This window comes from Rhinichthys klamathensis, unplaced genomic scaffold (assembly GCF_029890125.1).
Source record: "Rhinichthys klamathensis goyatoka isolate OS25496 unplaced genomic scaffold, OSU_Roscu_1.1 h1tg000202l_1, whole genome shotgun sequence".
Lineage (NCBI taxonomy): Eukaryota > Metazoa > Chordata > Actinopteri > Cypriniformes > Leuciscidae > Rhinichthys > Rhinichthys klamathensis.
In genome coordinates, this window is record NW_026606728.1 from 12,310 (window position 1) to 37,694 (window position 25,385).

A 25,385-nucleotide genomic window follows, 5' to 3' on the forward strand; every position below is an offset into this window, starting at 1 on the left:
AAGGTCACTTCTTCACATATTTACATTATAAAATGAAATTTTACATCTTAAAAATCCTTCTGCTTGACTATTTTAAACTGATATTTCCCGGTTTTTCAGGACAATATGAATGCAACATATAAACGCACCATATTTCAGATATTAGCAGATGAAACCAAAAACAAACTAGCGTTCATAAGCAGTTAAAGCTAAACGAGGTGGATGACACGTTAAATAAAGACACTGGAACAACAGCTTGTCATTGACTGCCATTTTATTTACAAAAACATTGAGCATAAATGAAAAACGTCACTCACTGTAACGTCACGCACAAACACGAGTGTGCTTCCACACCAGATCAGATCAGATAAAAAGAAGCAGGAGTGAAGGACGGGCGTCTCTCGCAGGACTAGAACTTGAACTCTTTGTACTTCTTGGCCCCGGAGCGCGTGTCCTGCGGCTGAGCCTTGCGCTTCTTTTGCTGCCAGGAACAGAGGAGAGGAAGGTTTGAGGACACATGTAGACACGAACCATTCACACATAAGAGAAACCTCGTGATCAGAAGCGTTTAAAGGGGCTCTCCTAGAACCACTGTATTGTGAATGGGTCCCATTTCGTTAATATTGCCATTTTAAAATTCATACTGTTTAATTACATGCAAAACCTTTCAATATCATGCACAGGTTACATTTATCAAAAATAAAAATGTGGAAAATTATGAAAATGGCATGAAGACAGTCCATTTAGGATTGCAATGTGTAATTTTGTCAAAATAATAATTAAATATATAAAATGTATTATAAATTAATTATAATTTTTATATTTTAAATTTTAAAATGTGTATATATATATATTTAAAAAAATTATATACACACACATATATATATATATGAGGAGTTCTTTTCCAAAACGCTATAAATCCATTTCAATAGTTTTCAGGAAAATTACATTTTTTACCTACACCCACACATTTTGTGAATATTCAATTTATCCTGTTAAAATGTTTTATTGGCTCAGTCTGAACATGTTGAACAATGATTATTAAATCAAACAACAATATTGTTTATGATAAATTAAAAGTTAATTTTTTTTTTTCCCAAAACGCTATAAATCCATAATTTTTTTCCAAAACTGTATGGTTTGTCTTTAAAAAAAAAAAAACGAGAGCATGTAACATATAATCAGGGGCTCATACTATAAATTATTATAAATTAAATTTAGTAACACATTTAGGCTAGAAGTCATTTGGTGCAGAACCTGAAAATAGTAATGATATCAATAGCTATTCAATAAGTTATTTAGTAATACATTCAGAGTAATTTTTAGTAAAGTGTCAAACCTGTAACAAGTAGGACCAATTTGTCCACTACATATGCGTAAAAAAAACGAATTATTAAAAATATTTAATAATGATAACGATATTCAAAAGTAGTGATGGGCACCCCTCCACCACACACACACATGCTTGTATAGGCTACACAGCATGTGAACAAAGCGGAGCGGCGTGACGCTTACATATAGGCTAAGTTAAAAAAAAAACTTAAACATACGTTTCATATTTATGTTTAATAATATAGGCTATTGTTTTTTTGTTTTTTTTTTCATATATGTTGATTATATGAAAAGGGAACCGCATGAGATGAGTATGATAGGATCATAAGATGACCAATATATCGGAAAACATTTGGAATGGGTCAGACATGATTTTGACCACTTATTAAGTTTTGTTTAGTAGAAAGCCTTTCTTTAAAGTGAATTTCGTTTTGTATAAATTGTATCTTCATTTTAATCAATGTTTCATCAACAAATTGACTGGATTAATAATAAATAAATAAGAAGCGAATATAGCAGACATATAATCAGGACACGGAAGCGCCCGCGCGTGATCTGGAGAGCATCACATAAATTGACCGAAACACAGCGATACTTGCCTCACAATCCTGAGAAGTATATCTATAAAAAGCTTGAAATGTCTACATTTAAACAAAACAATAAAAACGAAAAGAAATTGGCTACTCTCTGCGTATGTAGGCTAATACAAAGTGTGCATTTCTCTCTATAGACGCGTTCACTACTGCGAAGATGGCGAGTCAGCGTAGTCAACTTTATCCTTGCAGCTATATCTGACAGAAAACACTAATTAAAAAATAAACAATTCAAATGTTTCATGCATAGGCCTAATCAGTACTTTTGTCGGTTCTTTGTGGCAAGCTTTATGCGTGAGATGCGGAATAGGCAATAAAAAAAAATGCTCATTATGGTTTCTCTCCCATATTTAAATAATTAAATCAATATAAATATGTGATTAAACTTAAATGAACTACTACTACTCGACTAGAAAACTCACTCATTTTGAGGAATAAATGAACATAAACAAACCTCTGTTCAGAGCGCCACCCTGTTGGATTGCGTAGAACGTTCACCGAATTCTGATTAGTCGAGAGGATTTATCGCGTTTAGGCTAAAAATAGGTTTGGCGCTTATCGCGTTTTGGAAAGAAACTGCATCTTGTAGTACATTTTAAACAAGGAAATATAGCGATTTGGCATGAAATGTTGATGGAGCAGTGAATAGGTTCAGTGCACAGCAAAATGACCTGACAAACTCATTTTTTTTTAAAAATGGCGTTTATCGCGTTTTGGAAAAGACCTCTTCATATACACACATATATATACATAATTATATATATGTATATATATATATATATATATATATACACACATATATAATTATGTATATATATATATATATGTGTGTATATATATATATATATATATATATATATAAATTAAAATGTATAACTTTGCCTGTGATATTCCTCATTTGTAAGATGCTTTAGCTTAAATGAATAGATGCAAATGTAAAATCAGCCTAGAATTAAATGGGAAAACGTTGCCATGATGTATTAATTATATATATATATATATACACACATTTTATTTATTTCTGTATAGATGGTAATTTAATGAATCTAATGAGAATGACCATGAAAATTGAGATATTCTACCCCCCAAAAATCCTAACAGACTTAATATGATGCAATAATGCAAGATATTCCCCGTTTCTCTGTCTGTGCAGTGACGCACAGGAGTTCGGCTTGTGATTGGCTGCAGTGTTTGAGGTCCTCACCTTCTGTTTGGCGGCGTGCTCGGCCACCATGTCGCTGAAGTCCTCCTTCTCCACCTGCGCCTGCTGCTCGCGGACGTGCTCCTCGTACTTCTGTGTCATGGCCATGGGGTCGAGCTCCAGCTCCTCGGGGGCCAGAGCCACTTCCACCGCCTGAGAGTCTCCGCCCAGCGCCGTCACGCCGGCCTTACGGCTCGTCACCGTCTGAGAGACACAGCAAACGGCAAACATGACGTGTGTGTCAGATACTTCACCCTCATGCTTCCCTCACACTCACTGGCTTCTTTCCCTCACGGGTCAAAATGACTTAATTTGTTTGTTTTTTTCTCCAGAAACCTTTTTTGTTACTTTTATTTACCTTTAAATGACTAGATTTGACCAATAAACAATAAATAAACAGTAATTTAAGCACATACCTCACATTCTTTCAACTTAAATTCAAAATAACTCACTATTTCAAACACAACCCTTATAATTCAGCTCAAAATACCATACATCGGGTGTCTTTGCCGACCTCTTGTGGAAAAGTAATAATAATAACATGATATTTCATGACTCTAGATGGCCTTATAGCTCTATATATGGAGCAAATGAGCGGTTCCTCTGGGTCCTGAAGTCAGTTTGTCTTCAGGATGCATTCAGATACACATGTAGACATTATAAAATCATTTTTTGGTACAGTTTTAGAAATTTTAGTTTGAATTTTGAGCATTTTTAGGTTTTTCTGTGTGTACTGAAGCATGCCTCGCATGCCATTCATTCCTATGGGGGTCAAATTGGCCCATGAGGGAAGGATGCGTTACTTTTTTAAATTTCAACCACAACACACCTTGAATCCATTAATTTTTTTTTTTTTTTGTGTGTGTGTATTTGTGATTCCAGTGCGCCAAAAGTCCTAACTAAGGTCTTGGACCCCTCTGATGAAGTTTCGGGTCAAAATGACTCTAGTTTTTTGCTCTTCCCTTAAAAAAAACTCTTATTTTGGTTGAATCAAACTTGCAGGGTCATTAAAAGCACTTTTGGCCACTATTGTACGGAGTGTGAATGATCTTTTAAACCCCAACTGATCCAGCCAATGGCTACACCCCAAAATCTCATTCGTTTCATATTTGCAAACAGCTGCACAAATATATCAGCAGTGGCATTAATGCTTGATAGCTGACATTTCCAGCGGGAATGAACGTCACCGTCACAGCGTTTACATCCTCGCTGTCGTCTTGGATGCAAACGAGCCCCATATGGATGGAGTCATTAGCCTGTGACGGCTGTGAGAGATGAGACGCAGATCGTGTGAAGCCAGCGCTCTGTTATCAGAGGCCTGGAAAGGTTATCTGCCACATCTAGATCCACTAGACAGAGAACTCTGGGATACGAGCGTGTAAAACAACAGGCGAAATGATTACCATACAAAATACAAATGGTTCGGCTCAGTAAGCGCTGATTCATCTCGGGTATCTGGGTTTGCTTTTGACATCATCAGTGGGAAGATGATGCAGAACGAGTCAGATGTTTTTAATGAACAATAGTTCAGGTTTAAATGTATAAGGGAAAGTGTGCATCTTTCGTATCCATCTTTTTTCCACTGTGTTTTAAACTATAGGTGGTTTGGGGAACTTGTTGCAGTCATGGAGGTTTTTTGGCAGATTTTGTGTGGTTTAAATGGAAGTTACTCCCATAATTAGCACAAAGCATCATGGAGCGCAGGGGGAAGGTGGACAGGAACGTGCCAAGAATTGAAATACAAACTGATCTGAGAGATTGAAGACTCCTACAGCCGTTTCCATCCAAAGACGTGAATTTGTAATAGGAATATCACATAAAACATTCACAAATAAAGCAGCGTTTCCATCCCATGTGTTCAAGAGAACAAAATCATCACTTCCTGGGAAATTGGCAGATAAAATTGGTAGTTTCTGCAATCGGGGAAGAAACTGACTCTTCCTCCAGCATAACTGAGTTAAACTCTGTCATGTTCTCCTGCGTTCGGATGCCGGCGTTTGGGAACGCAATCCCGTGAGACGCTTCTGGAGGGAATTAATCCAAATCATTCTGATGACGGACTTTGGTTCAAGCATTTTTGAATAACTAAATGAACATTTGAGATGGCGTGCGATGTGATTGGTTTTTTAGCGCATCGAGGGATTTATTTTGTAAATGCGTTTCAATTTTAGTCTATGATAAAAAACTGATCGGGCTCAATTGACCTATGGCTAAGCCACGCCCCCAAACGCGATGAGCCAATCAGTGCGCATAGCTAACCCAATACACTCGGACATTCTCTGCTTCCACGTCCATTGAAATGCATTGCAGTTAGTCGGTTTTCATCCGTTTTTATATGTTTCTTCTTGTCATTTTAAGTTTAAAATGGTGAAACGGTGTGCATGGGATACATGCAACTCCGACACTCGGTATCCCGAGACGCTGGGCGACGGTGTGTATGTTTTACCCTTTCCCAAGACACATCTCAACCGAGATAAGTGTCTGCTCTGGATTAAGTTATGCGGTAGACCACAACACCAACTAAAGGTGGATAAATTAAACAAGAATTAAACAAGGATGTCTCTACATCTGTTCTAAGTCAACATATTTGAAGTTTTGAACGTTATCTTTAACATCTCTAACGTAACGTTAGCTTCTAGCTGCGTTGTACATGTCACTTAGCTTCATTAACGTATATAAACGTATGTAAATAACCGAGATAACAAATGTTAGCAATGTTGTGCTGAATGATTCATGTAAATACTGCAGTGCATGAACAATGCTGATCCTCCATCTTGTTGTCTGAGATGGTGATGGCAACGAGATGCGGTTTATCACGTTTACACTGTGACCGGTACATTTTTGCCTGGAGCTGAAGCTTTTCATCGACCTTCTCAACAATAAAATTATTAATATAACCCTCCAATTAATAGTTAATGCCCTTTTGGTGACTTCGAGATGATATATAATTTTTCTGTCTCCAAAAGTCATCAATTGCCTCCCGTGAAATGTCTCCTACTGTGACAGCTGCCATAGCGCCTGTTCCCGAATGTTGACTGTGTGTCAGAGTGAGTGGAGGGGGCGTGGCTTAGCCATAGGTCAATTGAGCGCATATGTTTTTTAAATGAAATTATGCACATCTTAGTGTTTCCATCCAGCGTTTTTTTATGGAATACCCCAAATTGGCATAATTTATTGGCATAAAAACAGGTGTATGGAAACACGGCGTATGACACACTCATCCATCTCTCACACACAGTCGTACCGCAGTCATGTCGTAGATGTGTGTGGACGCCATCATGGCAGCTCCGACCGGCCCAGTCCTCCTCTCCGGCAGCACCGTGAACAGCTGAGGCGTCTCGTTCCTGAACACACACACACACACACACGTGTTAAATAAGTTATAAGTGTCTGATATAGCGCTGCTTAAGTGCTCGAGGAGACCGTTGAGACTTCACAGATCAGCTCAAAACTACCAGCCCACATCTTTAACCACTACGCCACACATTAGGTGCAAACGTTATTGTAAGTTTAAGGTCTTGCAGCGCTAGTGGAGTCGCACATTAAATACTGTCTACTCAATGTTGCCTTACAGCACTTAACATCTTAGTCATCGCTGCATATTAAACTATTCATAAACTAAATGTAAGAATAACTTTTATATTATTAGTAATGTTTCAAGATTAACATTACTGGACTGAAAGAAGCTTAGGTTTTACTTGATTATCCATATATATATATATATATATATATATATATATATATATATATATATATATATATATATATATATATATATAAATATAAATATATATAAATATATATATATATATATATATATAAAAATATAAATAAATATAAATAAATATATAAATAAATATATAAATAAATAAATAAATAAATATATATATATAAATATATATATATATCTCGTTAAAATGTAAGTATCAAATATGATCATCAGGCTTTTGAGGAAGGTTCATCTCTCAAGCATCATGTTTTAAAACTACAGAACTATGATTATAAAACTAAGCACTTAAATATCATCTTGCTAAGACATTTTTGTCAGATATTAAAATGTATATATGCATTTTATGTCAGTATCTGCTATAAAGATCTCATTGATTACATTACAAACATCAGAATTTCATCTTTCTTTCTGGGCATATAAATATCAGCATCTGCACTAAATTGAATATTTTGCAGTTTGGGCCAATGAATAATTTTTTTTTCTTTTTTCTCCTTGAGTATGAGCTCCATATTCTCACTATATGAGCAATAAAAGCCAGGGCCCGTATTCATAAAGACTCTAAGAATCCTCTCAGAAAACTCTTAATTTAGCTTAAAAACTTTTACGTAGGAGTCTTAGCTTAAGAGCGATTCGGGAACGATCTGAGAGCAGTCTGAGTAAGGAAAAGACAAAACTTTCATCTTAGTGAGGAGGCGGGGCTGACCCCGTTGCTATGTGTGACACAATCTTTTGAAGACTGTGATTGGTTGGTTGTCCAAGAAGGGAAAAAAAGAGTGATTTTAACTATAGGGTCTATTCTAAGCCTTCACTTTGAAATTACATGCATAATTTTTCCTATTTAACCCTTCTCACACACACACACACTATATATGTGTATATAAATCTTTTTTTATTTACCATGCTGTTAATTTCCTATAAGGTATTTGATTGGCTTAGAATGATAAAAATAGTTCCACTCTTTCCAATTACACTGGTTGCTGGCATGTCTATTTAAGTGGTTTTTGAATGTTGGTTTTATTAGAACAAACATGGAATCAAAACCAAGAAGGGCGAGAAAGCCCGACTGGACAGAGGGACAGTGTTTACTGTTAGCCCAGTTAGTGGATGAACACAAGGCCGTTCTTAAAGGTACATTCGGGCCGGGTGTCGATCTATAGCGTCTTATTAACTCACTGTCATCCATAATCTGCATCACATTTCTTCTCCCTCTTCGTCTTTCTGTCATTTTCTCCTCTGCTAAAGAAACTCTTAAGCCTCTTAAAAGTCCTCGTCCATACTCCTAACAACTTTGACCTTAAGACCTCTTTTAAGGGTTAAGATACTTTCTGAATTACTTTTTTCTTTACTAGGATTTTTTCTTTAATTTTAAGAGTAAACGCCCACATTTCTAAGCATTTTCTTAGAATTTTGGACTAGGAGCGACTCGGGCCCAGATGTATCAAATATAAAAAAAAAATTTTTTTTAAGGTTCAATAAACTGGATTTTTCTGTCCATTTCAAATGTCAGGCTTTACAGGGTTAAATAAGTGGTTTTAAGGGCTTAAATCGGGCGCATACACAGACACTCACCCGTCCATGATCTCTTCGATCTTCTTCTTCCTCAGCTCAATGAGCTCTGGCGTCTCCATGCCGGCAGGAACGGAGGAGAATCCGCCAGGAGTGATCAAGCCACTGTCACAACAAGAAGAAGAAGAAACGTTAATGCCTTACACACATGACAGTGCAAGCTTGAGTCACTGAGATGAAGCGGCACCTGTCCGCAGGTGTGAAGAAACCGGTTTCGTCTGGTTTGTCCTCGTCGCTCTCCTCCTCCTCTTCCTCCTCAGACGATTCTTCATCGGACGGCTCCAGCTCGCCCCACGTGCTTCGGTCTATCTCCTCCTCCTCGGCTTTGGCCTGTGAACATTTCAGAAGGAAGTCGAGTCATTAATAACATTAATAAAACAGGAAAATAACAGTGTTAATGTGGTACAATTCATTAATTATGAAACTTAATTCAAGCTGTAATACTGTAGTTTCATCTCAGTGTTGTTTCACATCAGTTCAATGACTGTCAATGTTGCAAAATTCAAACTCAGCTGAACCAAAATATTTACTCTAAGTCAACCTGAGATTTGAAGTTAATATTTCAATAATTTAACGTGTATTCTCAGATGTTGGTTAATGGTCACGTCACATGCTGGCATAAACATAAAATATTTAATCTTTTTTACTAAGGGTTTATTTATTTTAATTTGACATTTTTATGATTTAACTTATTCTTTAGACTCTAGCCACCCGAGCCATGGGCTGCTCTCACTGCTACCATCAGGCAGGCGGTTAAGCAGCATCAGGACACACACCAGCCGACTCCATGACAGCTTCTTCCCACAAGCAATTAGATTTCTAAACTCTTGATCCCTCATGATCAGTAACCATAAACAGTCTAACTGTCAACATAGCACAACATAACCCTACCGAACATTACATATATATATATATATATATTTCCACCTTACGTGTATCTATTGTATGCATATATACCTCTTTTGGATATTGTATATAGTTTATTGTACATTGTATATTATTTATTGTTTTGTTAGTGTTTATGATACTGTGAGTAACTGTGCGCACATTAGATGTGTAAATCTAAGTAAATCCGATTGTTTGCTGTAATTGTTATACGTCCATCGTGTCATGACTGCTATGTTGCTCGGAATTGCACCTAAGAATTTCACCCACTGATGCACTTGTGTATATGGTTGTGTGACAATAAAGGGATTTGATTTGAATAGGGAACGAGATGCTGCGTTCACTGCCAAACTCCTCGCGCTGCCGACAAGCTTCCTTTTTCGGCAGAGAAATCTGAGGAGCAGATGATGCGCGCGCTAATATAACATGACGACGTAAGAGCGTCAAGGCGGTGCCCGCGCCATCAGCCAATGGATTGGAGTGAATCGTGATTCTATATGGGCTTCAGACAATCGTTCTGACGCATAATTTTACACGTGAAATGCAGCCAAACCTTGGAGCGTTTTGTCTTCGGCATCTTCAATAATCCCCTCGCTATCAGCAGACGTTCCGGGAGTCTCCCGCATATTGATAACGGCTCCCTGATGCCCGCAAATTAGTTAAAATCTCCCGGAACGCTTGAGCGAGCGAGCAAAAGCGCGCATGTGAGACAGAACAGACAGTGCTCCAATAAACCATATAGTGCGCGCATGGTGGAGAGAGAGAGGGAGAGAGCGAGAGACTTTGCGTGTGTGCGCCTTATGCCACAGAGACTCAGGCACCGAAATTTTCGTTCTTGTTTGGTCTGGTTACTACCGTTTACGTCAGAACCGGTTCCCTATTGGCACCGCGTTTCGGTACCCAACCCTAGTGACCATAAACTTAGTCAGCTAGAAAAAATAACTCTAGAGAGGAGAATTTAGCTAAATATATGCACCATATTACATATTCATTATAAGTTTTAATGTTCTTCAATATTTAATGCATGTTTGAATAAATCTGGCAAGTTTTTATGACAGCCACCATTTAAATGTTTATATTTCATATAACTTTCTTATTATAAAAATAAATAAGTGTAATTAAAGTGTTTGTATAGCTACAAATATCAAATGCGCCTGTACGTAGCTCATAGCCAATCGTTTCAATTATACCAGATGACGTTTGTAGAGCGACAGAAATTAGATGAGGAACAAGACGATTTATTTGCGTTCTAAACTACTTAGAGCAATATCTAAGGCTGCATCGAAAGGTAACTTCGCGTCTGCTGCCATGTTGGATCCATAGGTATAAACAAACTGCTTCGGTGTGTCGCATAGACGTCGTCATCGTCTTGCTGCTCCCTTCCCGTTCTGTGATTGGTTCCCTAGATGAGGCGAACATCTGGTCCATGGTATCCAGACTGCCTAGCAGCGTGAATAAAATCGCGCTGCGCAAAGGCAGCGTGGGGAAACCCAGGCTAGTCGAGCCCTGAGTTCATTCATGATTTGTTGTCGTGATGTAAAGCGGAACTGATCTGAGTGACTGTCACGAATCATTAGAGCGCCAAAAAGATCCCGACAGCTCGAAAGACGTCTATGCTCTCATTTCAGTCTAATTAGCACATTCCCAATTATTATTGTGAAGTTTACCGGAGTTTACACCCCACAGACAAGGTAGAGTATGTTGTAGAGATGCGCGGTTGGCGGTTACAGCCGCGGACTCCGCGGATAAACCGCGGATCGGGCGGATGATGGGACGAAAAAAAAATATTTTAATTAAATTCAGGTCTATGCAGTCTATGCAGAGACTGCTGGTTGTTATCAGAGATGGCAACGCCGGCGAAGGAGGTAGCTACGTGACAAACTAAAAAAAAGGAGAATTAAAAACAAAGGAAATAGAAGGTCAGAAAAGTGTTGCCTGGAATAAGTTGTGCGCTCTCTTGAAATGCGCCGTTCGATATTGTTTCTGGTAAAGGATTCCACCAAGTGGCCCAGACGTTGATTGACATTGGAGCTAAGTTCGGTGCTGTTGACGCTGGACGAGCCTGTTCTGAAGACTCCCGTTAATTTTGAATGCACGGGAAGAGAGCGGAGAGCGCGTCTTTTTCAGGCACAGTGCAATTCATTTTATACCATCAACAGGCCTAACAATCATATACTAAACTATAGAGCCTCGATATTAAAGAAACGCCAAAGTCACTCCTAGGCTTTTTCGTTGGTGCGCCATCAGCTATGCCTACAAAAGACAGATGAAATCTAATATTAATAATTGATCCATGTCGGTATACACAGCCTAATATTTTATAATGAAAAATAGCCTACACAATCAAGATAGACTATTTACTTTTTAGCCTATTTATTAAATCCAGGAAATTGGTTAATGAAACATGGATTAAAATGAAGATACAATTAATACAAAACGAAATTCGCTTTAAAGAAAGGCTTTGTGCTTTTTTGAGGCCTCTGTTAAAGTTTGAAAGTCTTTTAGTGCCGCTTTCTGAGTGTTCGCGTCCGTAATGGAGAACTGTCACGTAACATTGTTGGCGCCCCATACAATAGCAGCATGTTGAAATTATGTGGCAAAATGCGTTTTCTATTATGGTGCGTTCACACCGAACACGAATTTAATTAGTCAATGGAAAGACGCGAATAGACGCATCATTCGCGCCGGGCGTTGCGAATGACGCGAATTGGGCGACGCGTTTGCCGCGAATGTCTTCCGCGCAAGATGAAAAATTTGAACTCGAGCGAATGTTCAAGCGTCTAACTAAACGCGATAGACGCGTATTTGACGCTCTATTCGCGTTCGGTGTGAACACACCATTAGGCTACAATGAACATATTGTACTAGTGTTGTCACAGTACCAAAATTTCAGTATTCGGTACCAATACCAGTGAAAATCCACGGTTCTCGGTACCAAAGCTTAATTTAGATAACATTTGCATATATTAAAGTGTATATCACAGTTACAAAGATGGAAACTGTAGTATTAAAAACACTTTACAATAAGATTCTATTTGTTAGATAATATTAGATAAAATGACCTAACAATAAACCATAGTTATATACTGTAGCAATTATTCTCCTTGGGGTTAATTTAAAAATATACAAATACATTTTTTAACATTATTTAATGCACAATGAATGAAGTGAACAAACATGAACAATCAAGTGTTTGTATTAAATAACATTCACAAACATTCATTAATGTTGTAAAAATATATTGTTCACTCAATGTGTTGATGTTAACACATTAAGTAATGTTAATGAATGGTATCTTATTGTAGTGTTACCAAACTATACAGGAGATAAAACATGTTTTATTTGACTTAACTGTAGCCTACTTTTATTTAATCCAAAACTGCCAAAAATGTCACTCTTGCCTGTCTTCAAAACTTGAGAACCCTGTAGCTGATTTCTAATGCAAGGGCTAGAAATCAATAAATGATTTGCTGATACTTCCTCGTCATCACGGGGAGCGCAGTTTGCACCGCTTTCTCCTTCTCTCCACAAGCGCTCGCTCTCGCGTGTCTCCGCTATGCAACCATAAACAGTGACGCGCCTGGAAAAACAAGCTCGCACGTCGCTTCTATTATGAGCGCGCTTCCCGCGGGCCTACATTTGAAATTTGCACGCGCAAAAAAAGTGCTATGTGAACGTGTGAACGGCCCTTTATGGCAACGTGACATTAGCCTAATTCAACATATTTCCATATGTGGCTCTTTCCTCCTTTCTTGTCAACAAGTGGATTCAGAGCCAACGCATTAGCAGCGCCGCCGGTCGCCATGTCTCAGTGTTTTTATGAAGAGGACGCAACTCTGCACCTTTCGGACAGCGCATCAAGAACCGGATTAACCCGGTACTCGGTACCTAGAAAAGCTGGTACCGTAACCGTTAATTTTTTTTTAGTACCGACTTGGTACCGAAGTACCGACTTTTTTGACAACACTATAATGTACAGTAGCCTATCAGATAAGGTCAGGTTTGCAGAAGTGCGTTTAATTTAGGCTATTTATTTATTTTTGTCCCTGCGCGCCGATCGGAGACGGAGTTTACTGCTGATATTCTGAGAGCTTTCTAGTCTCGCAGCTGTCATCAGCAGCGCCTTGTATCGCCCAAAATTAGCGGTGGTCAAATTGGTCAAAAAACGTTGGTGTGGACGGATGGCGGACGGATGAGTTTTGTGATGCGGTTGCGGATGAAATAATAGCCCATCCGCGCATCTCTAGTATGTTGCATGATTTTAGTTTTCTTATGTCTCGTTAGAACTACAGAAACGCGACCCGATCTGGCAATCTTACACAGCGTGGTTATAGCAGATATAGTAGCGCAAAGCGAATCCAGAAGTGCCTTTCACCCTGTTACGACTTAATGAACCACTGAAACCATTTTGGAAACACTATTTTAAGGTAAAAAATCTTACTTGGTGTTGCTTTAAATGTGCAGCTAATTGAGTGTCCTCACCTGGAAGTCTATGGAGTTGGTCCCGAACACATCTCCGTACAGCGGTTTCCCCGTCTCATCCACAGGAGGTTTTCCCCACCCGCCGGCGTGATACCCGAACGAACAGCTCTGAAAGAGACACAAACACACACCTCAGTATGAACAACAACATTATGATGGCCATGACATTTAGATAGTGGAAGGGTTTTCATGAATGTAAATCAGATCCTCTAATGGAAGAGGATGCGCATGTGTTGTTGATCAGAGTTACAAGCATTGCTTTATATCTAATTACTGACTAAATCAAATGGAAAATCTCTTCCTTCCTCACAAGAGCTTCCTCTAATCAAACATGACGGCTCAGTTTTGCATATCACTGCTGGAAGTGTTTACATCATTTTAAATTAATTGTGAAAAACAACAATTGCATGTCACAGTCCCACATGTTGAGTTAATTCACTTAAATATTTAATAGGGCTCACACTCACCAACAGCATCTATCCTGCCAAAGTAGTACTTTCAAATTGAGCATAACTAGAAAACCTAAAAATCCCATTGGAGATTTCCCATATATAGTTCATAACGTAGTTGCTTACATTTTTAATATTTAAAAAAGCACATTTTTTAATATTTTTTTTTTATACACTGACCAGCAAAAAGTCTCTGTTTGGATTAAAATAGGCCAATGACTCAGAGTCTATGGCTGGATCATTATTGCAGTGATTATGATGTTTCTTATGTTATATGTTTGGCAACAGCTCTTCTAATGATAACTCTTGGGTGTTTTTAATTACAAACAAAAACTAACAAACAAGCCCAGATGAAAAAGTAACATAACTTTCCATAAAAAGTAACTAATTCAATATTGTAATGTTTAGGAAAGAGCTACGTATAAAAGCAACATTCCTCAACACTGTTTTCCCCAGTGTGTGTGTGTGTGTGTGTGTGTGTCTGACCTCAGGGATGGGGGCGTTGAGGCCGGGGATCTTCAGGTTGGGGTAGGAGGGAGGAGGACCGTATCTCTGCATGGCGATCAGCCACGGCGGAGGAACTTTATGAGAGTTCTGCCGAGACAAACACACGAGAAAAGCTCAGCTAAAATTAGACAGAAGAAATTACATAAGCGTCTAGGAGCATGAAAAGCTCTCTTGCAATTTCACACACAACAGCCTCTTTGCACAAGCAGCTCATAGAGGAGGAGGATCTGTGTGGTGTGAAGCACTCACGGGTCCTGTGGGCATCCCGAGAGCAACCCTCAGCTCGTCCGACAGATCGCCTGGCTTCTTCTCCTTCAGCCGCGTCTCAAACTCTTTCCCCTGAATAACAACAACAAAAAGGGGTTTTTCTCAGAAAGCGCCATCATAACAAATAACAGGCCCACACGCCGCAGACTTACGCAGAAACCTCCGCATATTTCCGCAGATTGTAGTAGTGCCCGACCATCATTGACAAGTACAACTTGCGCGATTGTAGGCTGCGCTGATTGAGGTTTAATTTTTTTTTATGAGAAAGTGAATGTTTAAAATGTCTCAAATAAAACTGAACGCGGAGGAATTAAGGAAACGTCTCTTGTCTGCAAAAATCACAGCACAAAATAATTTGCAAACGTTTTTTACACAAGAACAGAGAGGGAAAATGAGCGCCGTAGGTTTGTGTACTACACACACTCAAGCACGCGCTCATCTCCAGCATTTCATCGTCAGATACACTCAGAAACCCGTCAAAATAAAAGTTCTATTTGCATTTGTATTGTGAACCTCAAATAAAAGTTAAGTGAATATTTAGTAATGTTTTCATTTCTAATACGCTAAGATCTTTAACAAATTTAAAATTACGCAAAATTAAAAAAAAATGCAAAAAAAGGTAATATATATATTGCTATAAACAATAATATACAATATATAATATATATACACACAATTATTAAAACCATTCCGCATAATTCAGCAGATTTTTCTAAAAATTCAGCACAGAAATCACAAAAAAAGTCCGCAGATTGTGTGTGGCCCTGCAAATAATGTGACATGATAGGGGCTTCGCACCGGGTAGTTCTAGGAACGATCCACCAGGGGGTTTCCCCGATAACTAATGATTCCCCTAGGAACGTTTTCCTGGTTGTGTTCGCGCCGCCAGTAGAGACTCTGAAGTGACATAAGCTGCGCTTGTTGTGACCTTTATTTTGACGGCGCTGAAAACACCAGATCCACACAGTGCTCGCATCCTCCGTGTTCATTAGTGTACGCCCTGTCTAACAGTCCTGGCTAATACTATCACTGTTTTCCATGTTTGTAGAGTTAGTTTCTGGAGTAAATATATATATTAGGGCTGTAACGATTCACCAAACCCATGATTCGGTTCGTATCACGATTCTATCACAGGGGCGGAAACGATAGAGATTGAGAGAATTTTTTTTTTTTATTAAATAACATTTAAAAACCCGTATAAACTGAACACAAAAGTACAATATTAACTATGCAAATGATTAAACTATGCAGTGTAGGCTGCTGCTTTTGGGTTGTTTTCTGTGCTCCACCTAACTTGATTTCGGGATGGTGTCGTAGGATATGCTGGTGTTTCGAGTGTGTTTGGCCAATCAGCGCACACCAACATCACGGATAGTTCCTATAGTTCTGGTTTAAGCCCCGTTCACACCGCCAGCGACACGATCCCAATCATTTCAATGGAGCGCTGGCGACTTCCGGCGGCGAAGCGATTTTAGCGAGCAACGACCAATAAGAAAGAAGACATTCAGTGGAGCTCACGTCCCCGTCTCGAGCGCAGGCAAAAAGAGTTCCAGGGCGATTTCACTGTTTTATATGATTTGACTGTATCCACATACATGAATATAATAAAATGATGCATGGAAAAGAAACTGTCAACAGTCTCAGTGAGTTTAATTCATACATTTATAGTTCAAGTGTTGTAATTTTATGATGCAAGTACAGTTCATTTTACAGTTTCCCCTGCATTATATTGACTATTAGGGACAAGAAAATTGATTATTTGTCAAATTCGAATGACATTTTAGTAATTTATGACAGTATGAGTGAGTTTAATTTGTTGATTGATCGATCGTTAATCTAGTAAATGATTTAATCCACTGAACACTGCTGTGGGAATATAAAAACTCTCCCAACAGCATACAGTTTCTTTTGAGCCTAATTCCTAGTCAAATTAAAATGATATAGTTATATATCACTCATGATGGTATTTTGTATAGATATGGAAAGATGATGGTATTTTGTATAGATATGGACAGACGTGCAGTCTACCAATAACATTAGAGCGACATCACTACGAAGGCCAAAAGCGACTCCACAGCAAGGTTATAATCGTTAACGAAAACGAACGAAAAAACAAAAACTAGGTGGGAAAAAACATTGTCGTTAACTGAAATAAAAAAAAAAACGAGGCATTACAAAAAAAACGATAACTAACTAAAACTGTAACGTGTGTTTGGCAAAACTAACTAAAATAATAGAGTAAATGTCCTTAGTTTTCGTCTTTGTCAATGTCTTTCATTTGTTAACGCTATTTAAAACACGCAGTGTATTCGTTCAGCTGCATTTCCTTTCCCTGCTCTCCCTCCGTCTCTGTCACATGCACGCATGCACACACACACCGCGTCTCCATGAAAACGAGGGTTCGATGTTGAAAGCAAGTTCGCGAAAGGTTGGTATCTCGTGAACACCTTTACACAATCACACATTAAAAAGTGGTGTGAAAATATTTTAAAATCTTAATACAATTTTGTCAGTGTGTTAATGTCGACCCGAGAAGCGATTGCGCCTTCTTTAGAAAGTTAACTAGTCGCAAATTTGAGGTAAAATGCACTTGGGTTGTCGATGTCAAAACACTATAAGCTGTGATTCAAATATTAAATAATGTTATGTCAATATTTTACTCTTACACTGAATGTTTGCCGCTTCGATCCAGATGAGTATTGTATAGGGTAAATTTAGTATAGGGTGTGGGAATTGTAGCCTACAGCTGTGGGATTTGTATAGGGTGTGAATATTATATAGATGTGGTGTAGATATTTGGTACGGCGAGTGGATTTTGTAAGGTAAAGGAACTTCACATTGTAGGCTACGTTTTATGTACTGGTTTTATTGTTGAATAGATATTTCTAAAATTGTATGATGTTTTTGTTGAGTTATTATTACACTATTTTTCCTGACCTTTTTTAATCTTGCCCCGACAAATAACCCAAACTACAAACAAAAAAAACGACTAAAACTAACACTAAAACTAATAAAAACTAAACTAGCAAACCCACTTTAAAAACTAATTAAAACTAAACAGAATTTGAAAACAAAAATTCAAAACAAAATAAAAACTAATGAAAAATGCAAAACTATAATAACCGTGCTCCACAGTACAGAGACTAGCGACACACGCTGGCGGTGTGAACGGGGCTTTAGACTCGACTCTGAAGTAGGAGTAAATGAAAGGAGTTCCTAGAACTAAAATCATTCCTAGTTCCTGCGGTGCGAACGCCCCTGTAACGCAAGCGCACCTCATAGTACAGGTCTCCGTGAATCGTGAGCTTGGGTTTGATCTGCCATTTGAAGAAGGCGTCGTGCAGCTTCTGGTAGTCGATGTCGATCTTCCCCATCTTGGGCCGAACTTTCTCTCTCATTTTGGTCTTCATGGTCTTGGCGTCTTCCTACAGGGATACAGAGACGTCAGTAAAGCTGCCAGCAGCGGGAAACACCAACACGACATTAAAGTTGAAAATAACCAGGTTCACAATATTATAAACGTCAGTCTCATATGGAAACATCACACGATGATGCAAACAAGCGATCACACACCAGTGTCACTCCTGAGCTCATCTGACACACTTTAAGACAGGAACGAAACACGATGATCTACTTAACGCTGTTCAACTGCAGAGCTCATGTTCGACAAAAAGCAGATTTTTTAATGTCTGCACTGAACTATATTATTGAATATTAAAGTGGAAAGGTCCTGCACAAATGACGTTGCTTTCAAACTTTATAATCTTTCTCCAAACAGCTACATTCTGGTTTAATGACCTTGCTCTAAAACACAATAGGATCAAGCATCATTATAGGAAGCTTTATTATATTACCACAATCAAAAACAAAATGCGGCACAATAACAGCCAAGAGGAACATATTCAATACATTTCTATACCGCTATGTACATTAAAAGCACTTAATATTTAAATAAAGTTTTATATATATATATTACTATTGAAAGGTTCGGGGTAGGGCTGGCCGATATGGCCAAAAAAATCATATCTCGGTATTTTTTGGTTAAATGGCGATATGCGATATATATCTCGGTACTTACTACGATTTTCTATTTGGATAAAGAAAATCTGTATTTATTTTTAAAAAAAAAATTTCACATTCTGCCCAACGATATCCTACAAACAATGTTGATATTGAAGGATATGGCAACAAATATAGTGCATGTAATGTAGGCTATGCAATATATAATGTGCAAAAAGATTTTATTTTTAATTGACTAAAGGCTAAACTAAAAATGAAAATAAAAACAAAAACAAAAGCACAAACTAATTATATTAGCCTGCATTTGATTACCCCATTATAATGGGCACTTTCAAAAAAATATACTTGTAGGTTTAAAATTCCACATATAGTACATTTATTGTCTCCAACAACAAATATTTTAGCAATATGTTTATTTTAGTCAGAATTATTGCGCTACTCTTCTATTGTGCTCCGTCTGTTTGACGCGCGTGCTCGCGGCGGCGCTAGTTCACAGAAGCTTGAATTTTAGCGGAGATTCACTTGCAGAAGCTCGTCCTCTCCTGACAGTGAAATGGACATATTTGTTTGACTAACATTTACAGATGGAGAATATACCTGTGAAATGTAAGTTGAGCACTGAGGAATGCACCACATCTCAAACGCATTAATCAGCTCAAGTAGGCCTATTTATCTGTCAGTCAGCAACAGTAACTGTCAGTGCATCTGACAGGACAAGCTGCTTTAAACTTGCTAACTATATCTTAGGCTACCAGTTATTTTTGAAGCCCTTAATATAAGCTTGTGTCATGTTTAGGACAAATTGTACTATGTAGCTATTAGGGGTGGAACGGTACATGTATTCGTATTGAACCGAAACGGTACGGGCGTCACGGTTCGGTGCACGAATTTGCACGGAGAATACACGGTACAAATAAAAAAAACCCTCTTAAATAGCGATAAATTTCGCTCTATTCGCTTTTGGTGTGACTGTGAACCCAGCAATGAACAGGCTGCAATCAAGATTGCAATGCTGGAGTGTGTGTGTGTGTGTGTGTGCGCGCGCGCGAGAGAGAGAGGCGCGATTAACAGTGTGTGTGTGTGTGTGCGCGCGCGTGCGAGAGAGAGAGGCGCGGGCGCGAATCGCACGATCGAACTGTGTGTGTGTGTGTGCGCGAGAGAGAGAGAGAGAGAGAGAGAGAGAGAGAGAGAGAGAGAGAGAGAGAGAGAGAGAGAGAGAGAGAGAGAGAGAGAGAGAGAGAGAGAGAGAGAGAGAGAGAGAGAGAGAGAGAGAGAGAGAGAGAGAGAGAGAGAGAGAGAGAGAGAGAGAGAGAGAGAGAGAGAGAGAGAGAGAGAGAGAGAGAGAGAGAGAGAGAGAGAGAGAGAGAGAGAGAGAGGCGCGGGCGCGAATCGCGCGATCGAACTGTGTGCGTGTGTGTGTGTGAGAGAGGCACGGGCGATCAAACAGTGGAAACATAAAAACATACTCCGTCATTTTTTTCATACAGGACATCATTAAAACTGCAAATTGTTTACTTATATTTGTGTACACTCGCAATAAAACACAACATTGTGCTTTTGTCACACTCTAAACTCTTATCAAACTGTAACCTACAACTGTTGACAAAAGTTTTTAGTGGTAGTATTATTTTATACGGAAATCAATTATTTATCATATGAGAATAAAGTTAGGGTTAATTAAAATGAAGGAAACAAATATATTGATCTGAAATAGCAAATTAATTTTAAATTCATTCAGGTACAATTACCAAACATATCTCAAGGTCTTTTCGTCTTTTTAATCATTTAATTAATAAACTAATTATATAAAACTACTGTCAGTGCACTACAAATAAACTGGTTATATGCCTTTATTAATAAAACTTATTTAAAAAATACAAGGCTTAAGACATTTATATAAAAAGCCTTCTATATTTTTGTTTTGCTATTCACTCCATTGTACCGAAATCGTACCGAACCGTGACGTCTGAACCGAGGTATGAACCGAACCGTGACTTCTGTGTACCGTTCCACCCCTAGTAGCTATACATTCACTGCAGCAGCTCACACTGCGACCTCCGCTATTTTTCAGATGTGCTCATATCAAACTACTGTATCGATATAAACGGTATTGCCTCATTCCATATCGTTTCAAAAAAGTATAGCGATATATCGTACAAACTCGATATACCACCCAGCCCTAGTTCTGGGTTGGTAATTTTTTTTGTCTTTGTAAGAAGTCTCTTCTGCTCACCAACGCTGCGTTTATTTGATCAAATATTCAGTAAAAATAGTAATATTGTGAAATATTGTAACAATTCAAAATAACTGTTTAAATATATAGTAAAGTGTAATTTATTCCTGTGATCAAAGCTGTATTTTCAGCATCATTACTCCAGTCTTCAGTCACATGATCCTTCAGAAATCACTCTAATATGATGATTTGCAGCTTAAGAAACATTTATGATTATTATCAATGTTGAAAACAGTGGTGCTGATCCATTTGACACATTATTTCATGATTCTTTGATGAATACAAGTTCAAAAGAACAGCATCTATTTAAAATAGAAGTATTTTATAAGTCTTTAGTCACTTTTTACAAACATAACGTGTCCTTGCTGAATAAAGGCATTATATATAATTTTTTAAAGAAATGGATAGTATGGCAGTGTGTGTATGAACCCGAGCGGTACCTTCTCCTGCAGGGCTTCTCTCATCTCCTGGATGCCGGTTCTCCGGATGAACTCGGGCAGCTCAAACGGAGGCTTCTCTATGCCCCTCTTGCCCTGCAGGTACTTCCTCTTGAAGCACCAGTGACGCGGCACCGGCACCGTGTTCCTGGTGGCCTTCAGGTGAACCAGCAGCTTGGGCTCCTGCGCCGTCACGTCGTGCATCTCCACCACGTCAGGGCGGACCACGAGCTGGCAGAGACGAACATGAGGAAAGGGGGAAAACAGGGCTTGACATTAACACCTGTCAGATGCGTGTGGATTTCAGCAGTGGCGTGTAACGCATAGGCCTGTCACGATAACACATTTTGCTGGACGATAATATTGTCGTTCTGAGACCATTTACATCTAAAATACTGATAATGGCATAAAAATGCAGGTACACCTTTTCAAAGATCAATAAACTTTTATTTCTAAAGACTATTTAACACTGAAAATGGAAAACATTTTAAATATCCACAATAAATGAACAAAACAACCAAAAACAATAAAACCAATGGACTCTGGAAGAATGGAAAAATGCACTTGAATAAATACCAAAAACAATCAATAAAATGGATGTAAACAAAACCCAACCCTATGATAAATTATTTGTTATTAAGGCGAGACACGGCAGGCAAAAACATCGTTTTTTTTTCACTGGTCAATTTTGAGATTTCGGGATATTTGTCTTCATAAACATGTCTTCTTTCAGACTTGTGGTGAAAAAAAGTCTGAAATACACATTTAGGTCTTTATTTTACTACACTGTCTGTTTGCGTCTGTAGATTTCTCATAAATTCATCAAAAGTTGGGCGTTGTAAATAATCCGTTGCTCCGCGATCTGCACCCTGTCATCACACACACCGTTAGAAAGCGCTCTCTCTCCTGTACAGTGTTGTCGGATCCAAATATGGTCATTTCCTTTTTATCAGCAACCAATCGTGGAAATAAAAGGGCGCAAATGCGCAATCTCATTGGCTGATGCTAAATCTTTAAAGCCCGTTTTCTCAAAACGACTTTTCTCTCAAACTCCACGTCCGAAATCTCCACTTCGGTAGCACCTATATACACCAAACTTTCCACTCTTGTACCTAGTTATATTATGAAGACATTTACTGAGGGATTTGTAAATATATTATTCCTAGCCCGATTTATATAACGTTTTATTCCAAAAAACATGGCAAAAATCATTTTTTTAAGGCTATTGACGGTATATTCTGATTTACAGGATAACAAAAGTAGATATCCATAAATCCCTCTGTAATTTTTTTTCCCATCTAATATGTGAACACAATGAAAAAATAATTTTGAACCTGGCTTTATCCAATACTCAGATTTCATTTTTTGAAATATATGCAAATTTGTGCATATTTAATTAGACAATGCCTAATTTGCATATTTAGAGTTCAAAAAAGTGCAGCACGCACATCCAAAGTAATAAAACTGGGTGCTGGACGGACAGATATTTGCAAAGGTAAACAATGAGTCCGCACACCAGAAGATGCTCCTAAGCGAGTTTTAATAGTTGCTCACCTCGTGTAACGTTTCGGGCCCAGCCCTTCATCAGTCTGATGAAGGGCTGGGCCCGAAACGTTACACGAGGTGAGCAACTATTAAAACTCACTTAGGAGCATCTTCTAATTTGCATATTTAAACATTAAATTACAGAAAACTTGTAATACATTTTTTTCTCATCTTAATGTAGGTAATCAACAGGGAAAGTTTCATGGTGATATCTGCTAGTTAAAAAAATTACCCTATTCACCTGTAGTGTCTCGCCTTAAAGCACAAACCACTGTTAATTTAACATAAAAGCAAGCAGGCTACTGCGTGCATGGTTTGGCATGACTGAATGCGCCCAAAGTGCGCTCCCTTAATAATTCCTAAAGCTGACAGTTCATCGCGATCTCACACATCTGTTATTATCAATGAAGCTGACTGGACAATCAATCTTTCATAATATCCACACTTTGTTTGCTATAATCAGAGGATTTGCCAGTATACAGAATTAAGCAATGAACAAAAAGTCAGTTTTGAGCGGTGAGGGGAGTCTATCTTAAATGCTTCTGATTGGCCATTGCGTTCAAGAAATCAACACATATGTCTGTGATTGGCTACATCGCTCAACGCTGCAAACATGTTATGAATAGAAACTCTGGCCTGTAAATCGTTTCTATTTTGTTTTAGTTGTTCTTGTTGCTTTTCTGCAACAGAGGAATACAAATCTATTCGTTTTTATATGCAAACCGCACACACAGAGTTAGTGCATTACCGCTCGCGCTCGGCCATCAGATCTAGTGCCGCGCCGCTCTCTATTGCGTTGGGAGTGCACGTCTCTAGATCAAGGATAGTGTCGGGAAATATCGGGCTCGGGCAGAGAATCTAAGCTCTAGTTCACTCCTACGATAAGGAACCGAGAGTTGTCATCCAGTCTCTTTGGTGTAGAGAGACAGAGAGAGAGAGAGATGAGGTAAACAAACAAGCATGCAAAAGGAAATTATCGCGGCCGGAAAATTATCGAGCTCATTTTTTTTATCGTGCGATTAATTGATTTATTGACTATCGCGACAGGCCTAGTAACGCAGTCACTCCTACCAGCCACTTTTTATATAATGTACATTTTTCAATTGTAGTCTTTTAAAAAGGCATCTGAAATAATAAACAATGAAGTAATTAATAAATATAGTGCAATGTAGTGTCAAAAATATTGATTTTTTGAGACAGATACTGGAATATCTGAAACTCTTCCGCAGGATACACAACACCAGCTGCGCTTTCTCTCGGTCTCATCTCTCCAACAGCGAGTTACACACAAACCCGCGTCCCTTTACTCACTCGTTTCATTTGCTCTGGATGAATATTGATGTTACAGGGCTTGAATTTTGCCGTGGGATTGCACATATTGTGCATGATTTTGCTCACACCCAAAGTGTGTGCACATAAGTATATTGGCTGTATAAAACCATATAATGGGTCTGTGTCAGGTCTTAAAGTGACAGCAGCCTAATATACCGGCCACCAAATTATGAGATATTAAAAATCTCTATATGGCAGTTTTCCCCTATGGTATCGATGTCAAAACACTAGCCACCACGGCTGGTGATCAAAAAAGTTAGTCAAACCCTGGTGACAATAATATTTGATCTGCTATTAGCACTAAAAACAGCAACAATTCCCATTTTGAAATGACATGATCATGTTATTTGAGTGCCAAGTAAACAATAAAATGCATAGTTATGACATTTTTCAGTAAGTACATTTACAATTCTACAAGACTTTTTAATCTAAACATTGAACTGTTAGGTGGTTTTAATAAACTCGAGTTACCTGTTTGAGCTCCGCCACGGTCAGCCTGTTCATCCTCCTCAGTTTCTTTTTGGACAGCTTAGGCAAGTCCTTCTTGAGGTCCTGTCAAACAGGAAGTGAAGGGGTTAGACGGGAACATCATCAGGAGACCATAAGAGCTGGGCGACTTTCAACTTACATCGTCGCTGTCATCACTGTCCTTCTTCTCCAGCTCGAATCCCTTCTTCTTAAAGGAAAGGATTTCAGGCTTTTCGGGCTTCTCCGGCTCTTTTTCCTTTTCCTTTTTCACATCATCTGTCAGCTGTGATAGAAAGCCGTTGAATGCCACATCCATCAAAATATAACATTTCAGTCTTTAAAATACTAGTGTAGGTGAA

At 38.5% G+C, this 25,385-nt stretch overlaps 1 protein-coding gene across 1 annotated transcript in view; it reads right to left on the reverse strand.

Annotated features, from left to right (window-relative positions):
- Positions 1-235: 235 nt before the first annotated feature.
- Positions 236-25,385, reverse strand: part of sf3b2 (splicing factor 3b, subunit 2) — a 37,706-nt gene continuing 12,556 nt past the window's right edge. Inside the window, exons 11-22 of the mRNA XM_056263234.1 lie at positions 25,187-25,309; positions 25,030-25,110; positions 21,685-21,912; positions 18,267-18,416; positions 14,974-15,063; positions 14,704-14,811; positions 13,769-13,876; positions 8,589-8,731; positions 8,405-8,506; positions 6,350-6,449; positions 3,109-3,309; positions 236-460 (exon numbers count right to left, since the gene is read on the reverse strand). Coding sequence (XP_056119209.1) covers positions 389-460; positions 3,109-3,309; positions 6,350-6,449; positions 8,405-8,506; positions 8,589-8,731; positions 13,769-13,876; positions 14,704-14,811; positions 14,974-15,063; positions 18,267-18,416; positions 21,685-21,912; positions 25,030-25,110; positions 25,187-25,309 — 1,506 coding nt within the window. The 3' untranslated portion in view covers positions 236-388. The remainder of the gene's footprint in view (positions 461-3,108; positions 3,310-6,349; positions 6,450-8,404; positions 8,507-8,588; positions 8,732-13,768; positions 13,877-14,703; positions 14,812-14,973; positions 15,064-18,266; positions 18,417-21,684; positions 21,913-25,029; positions 25,111-25,186; positions 25,310-25,385) is intronic.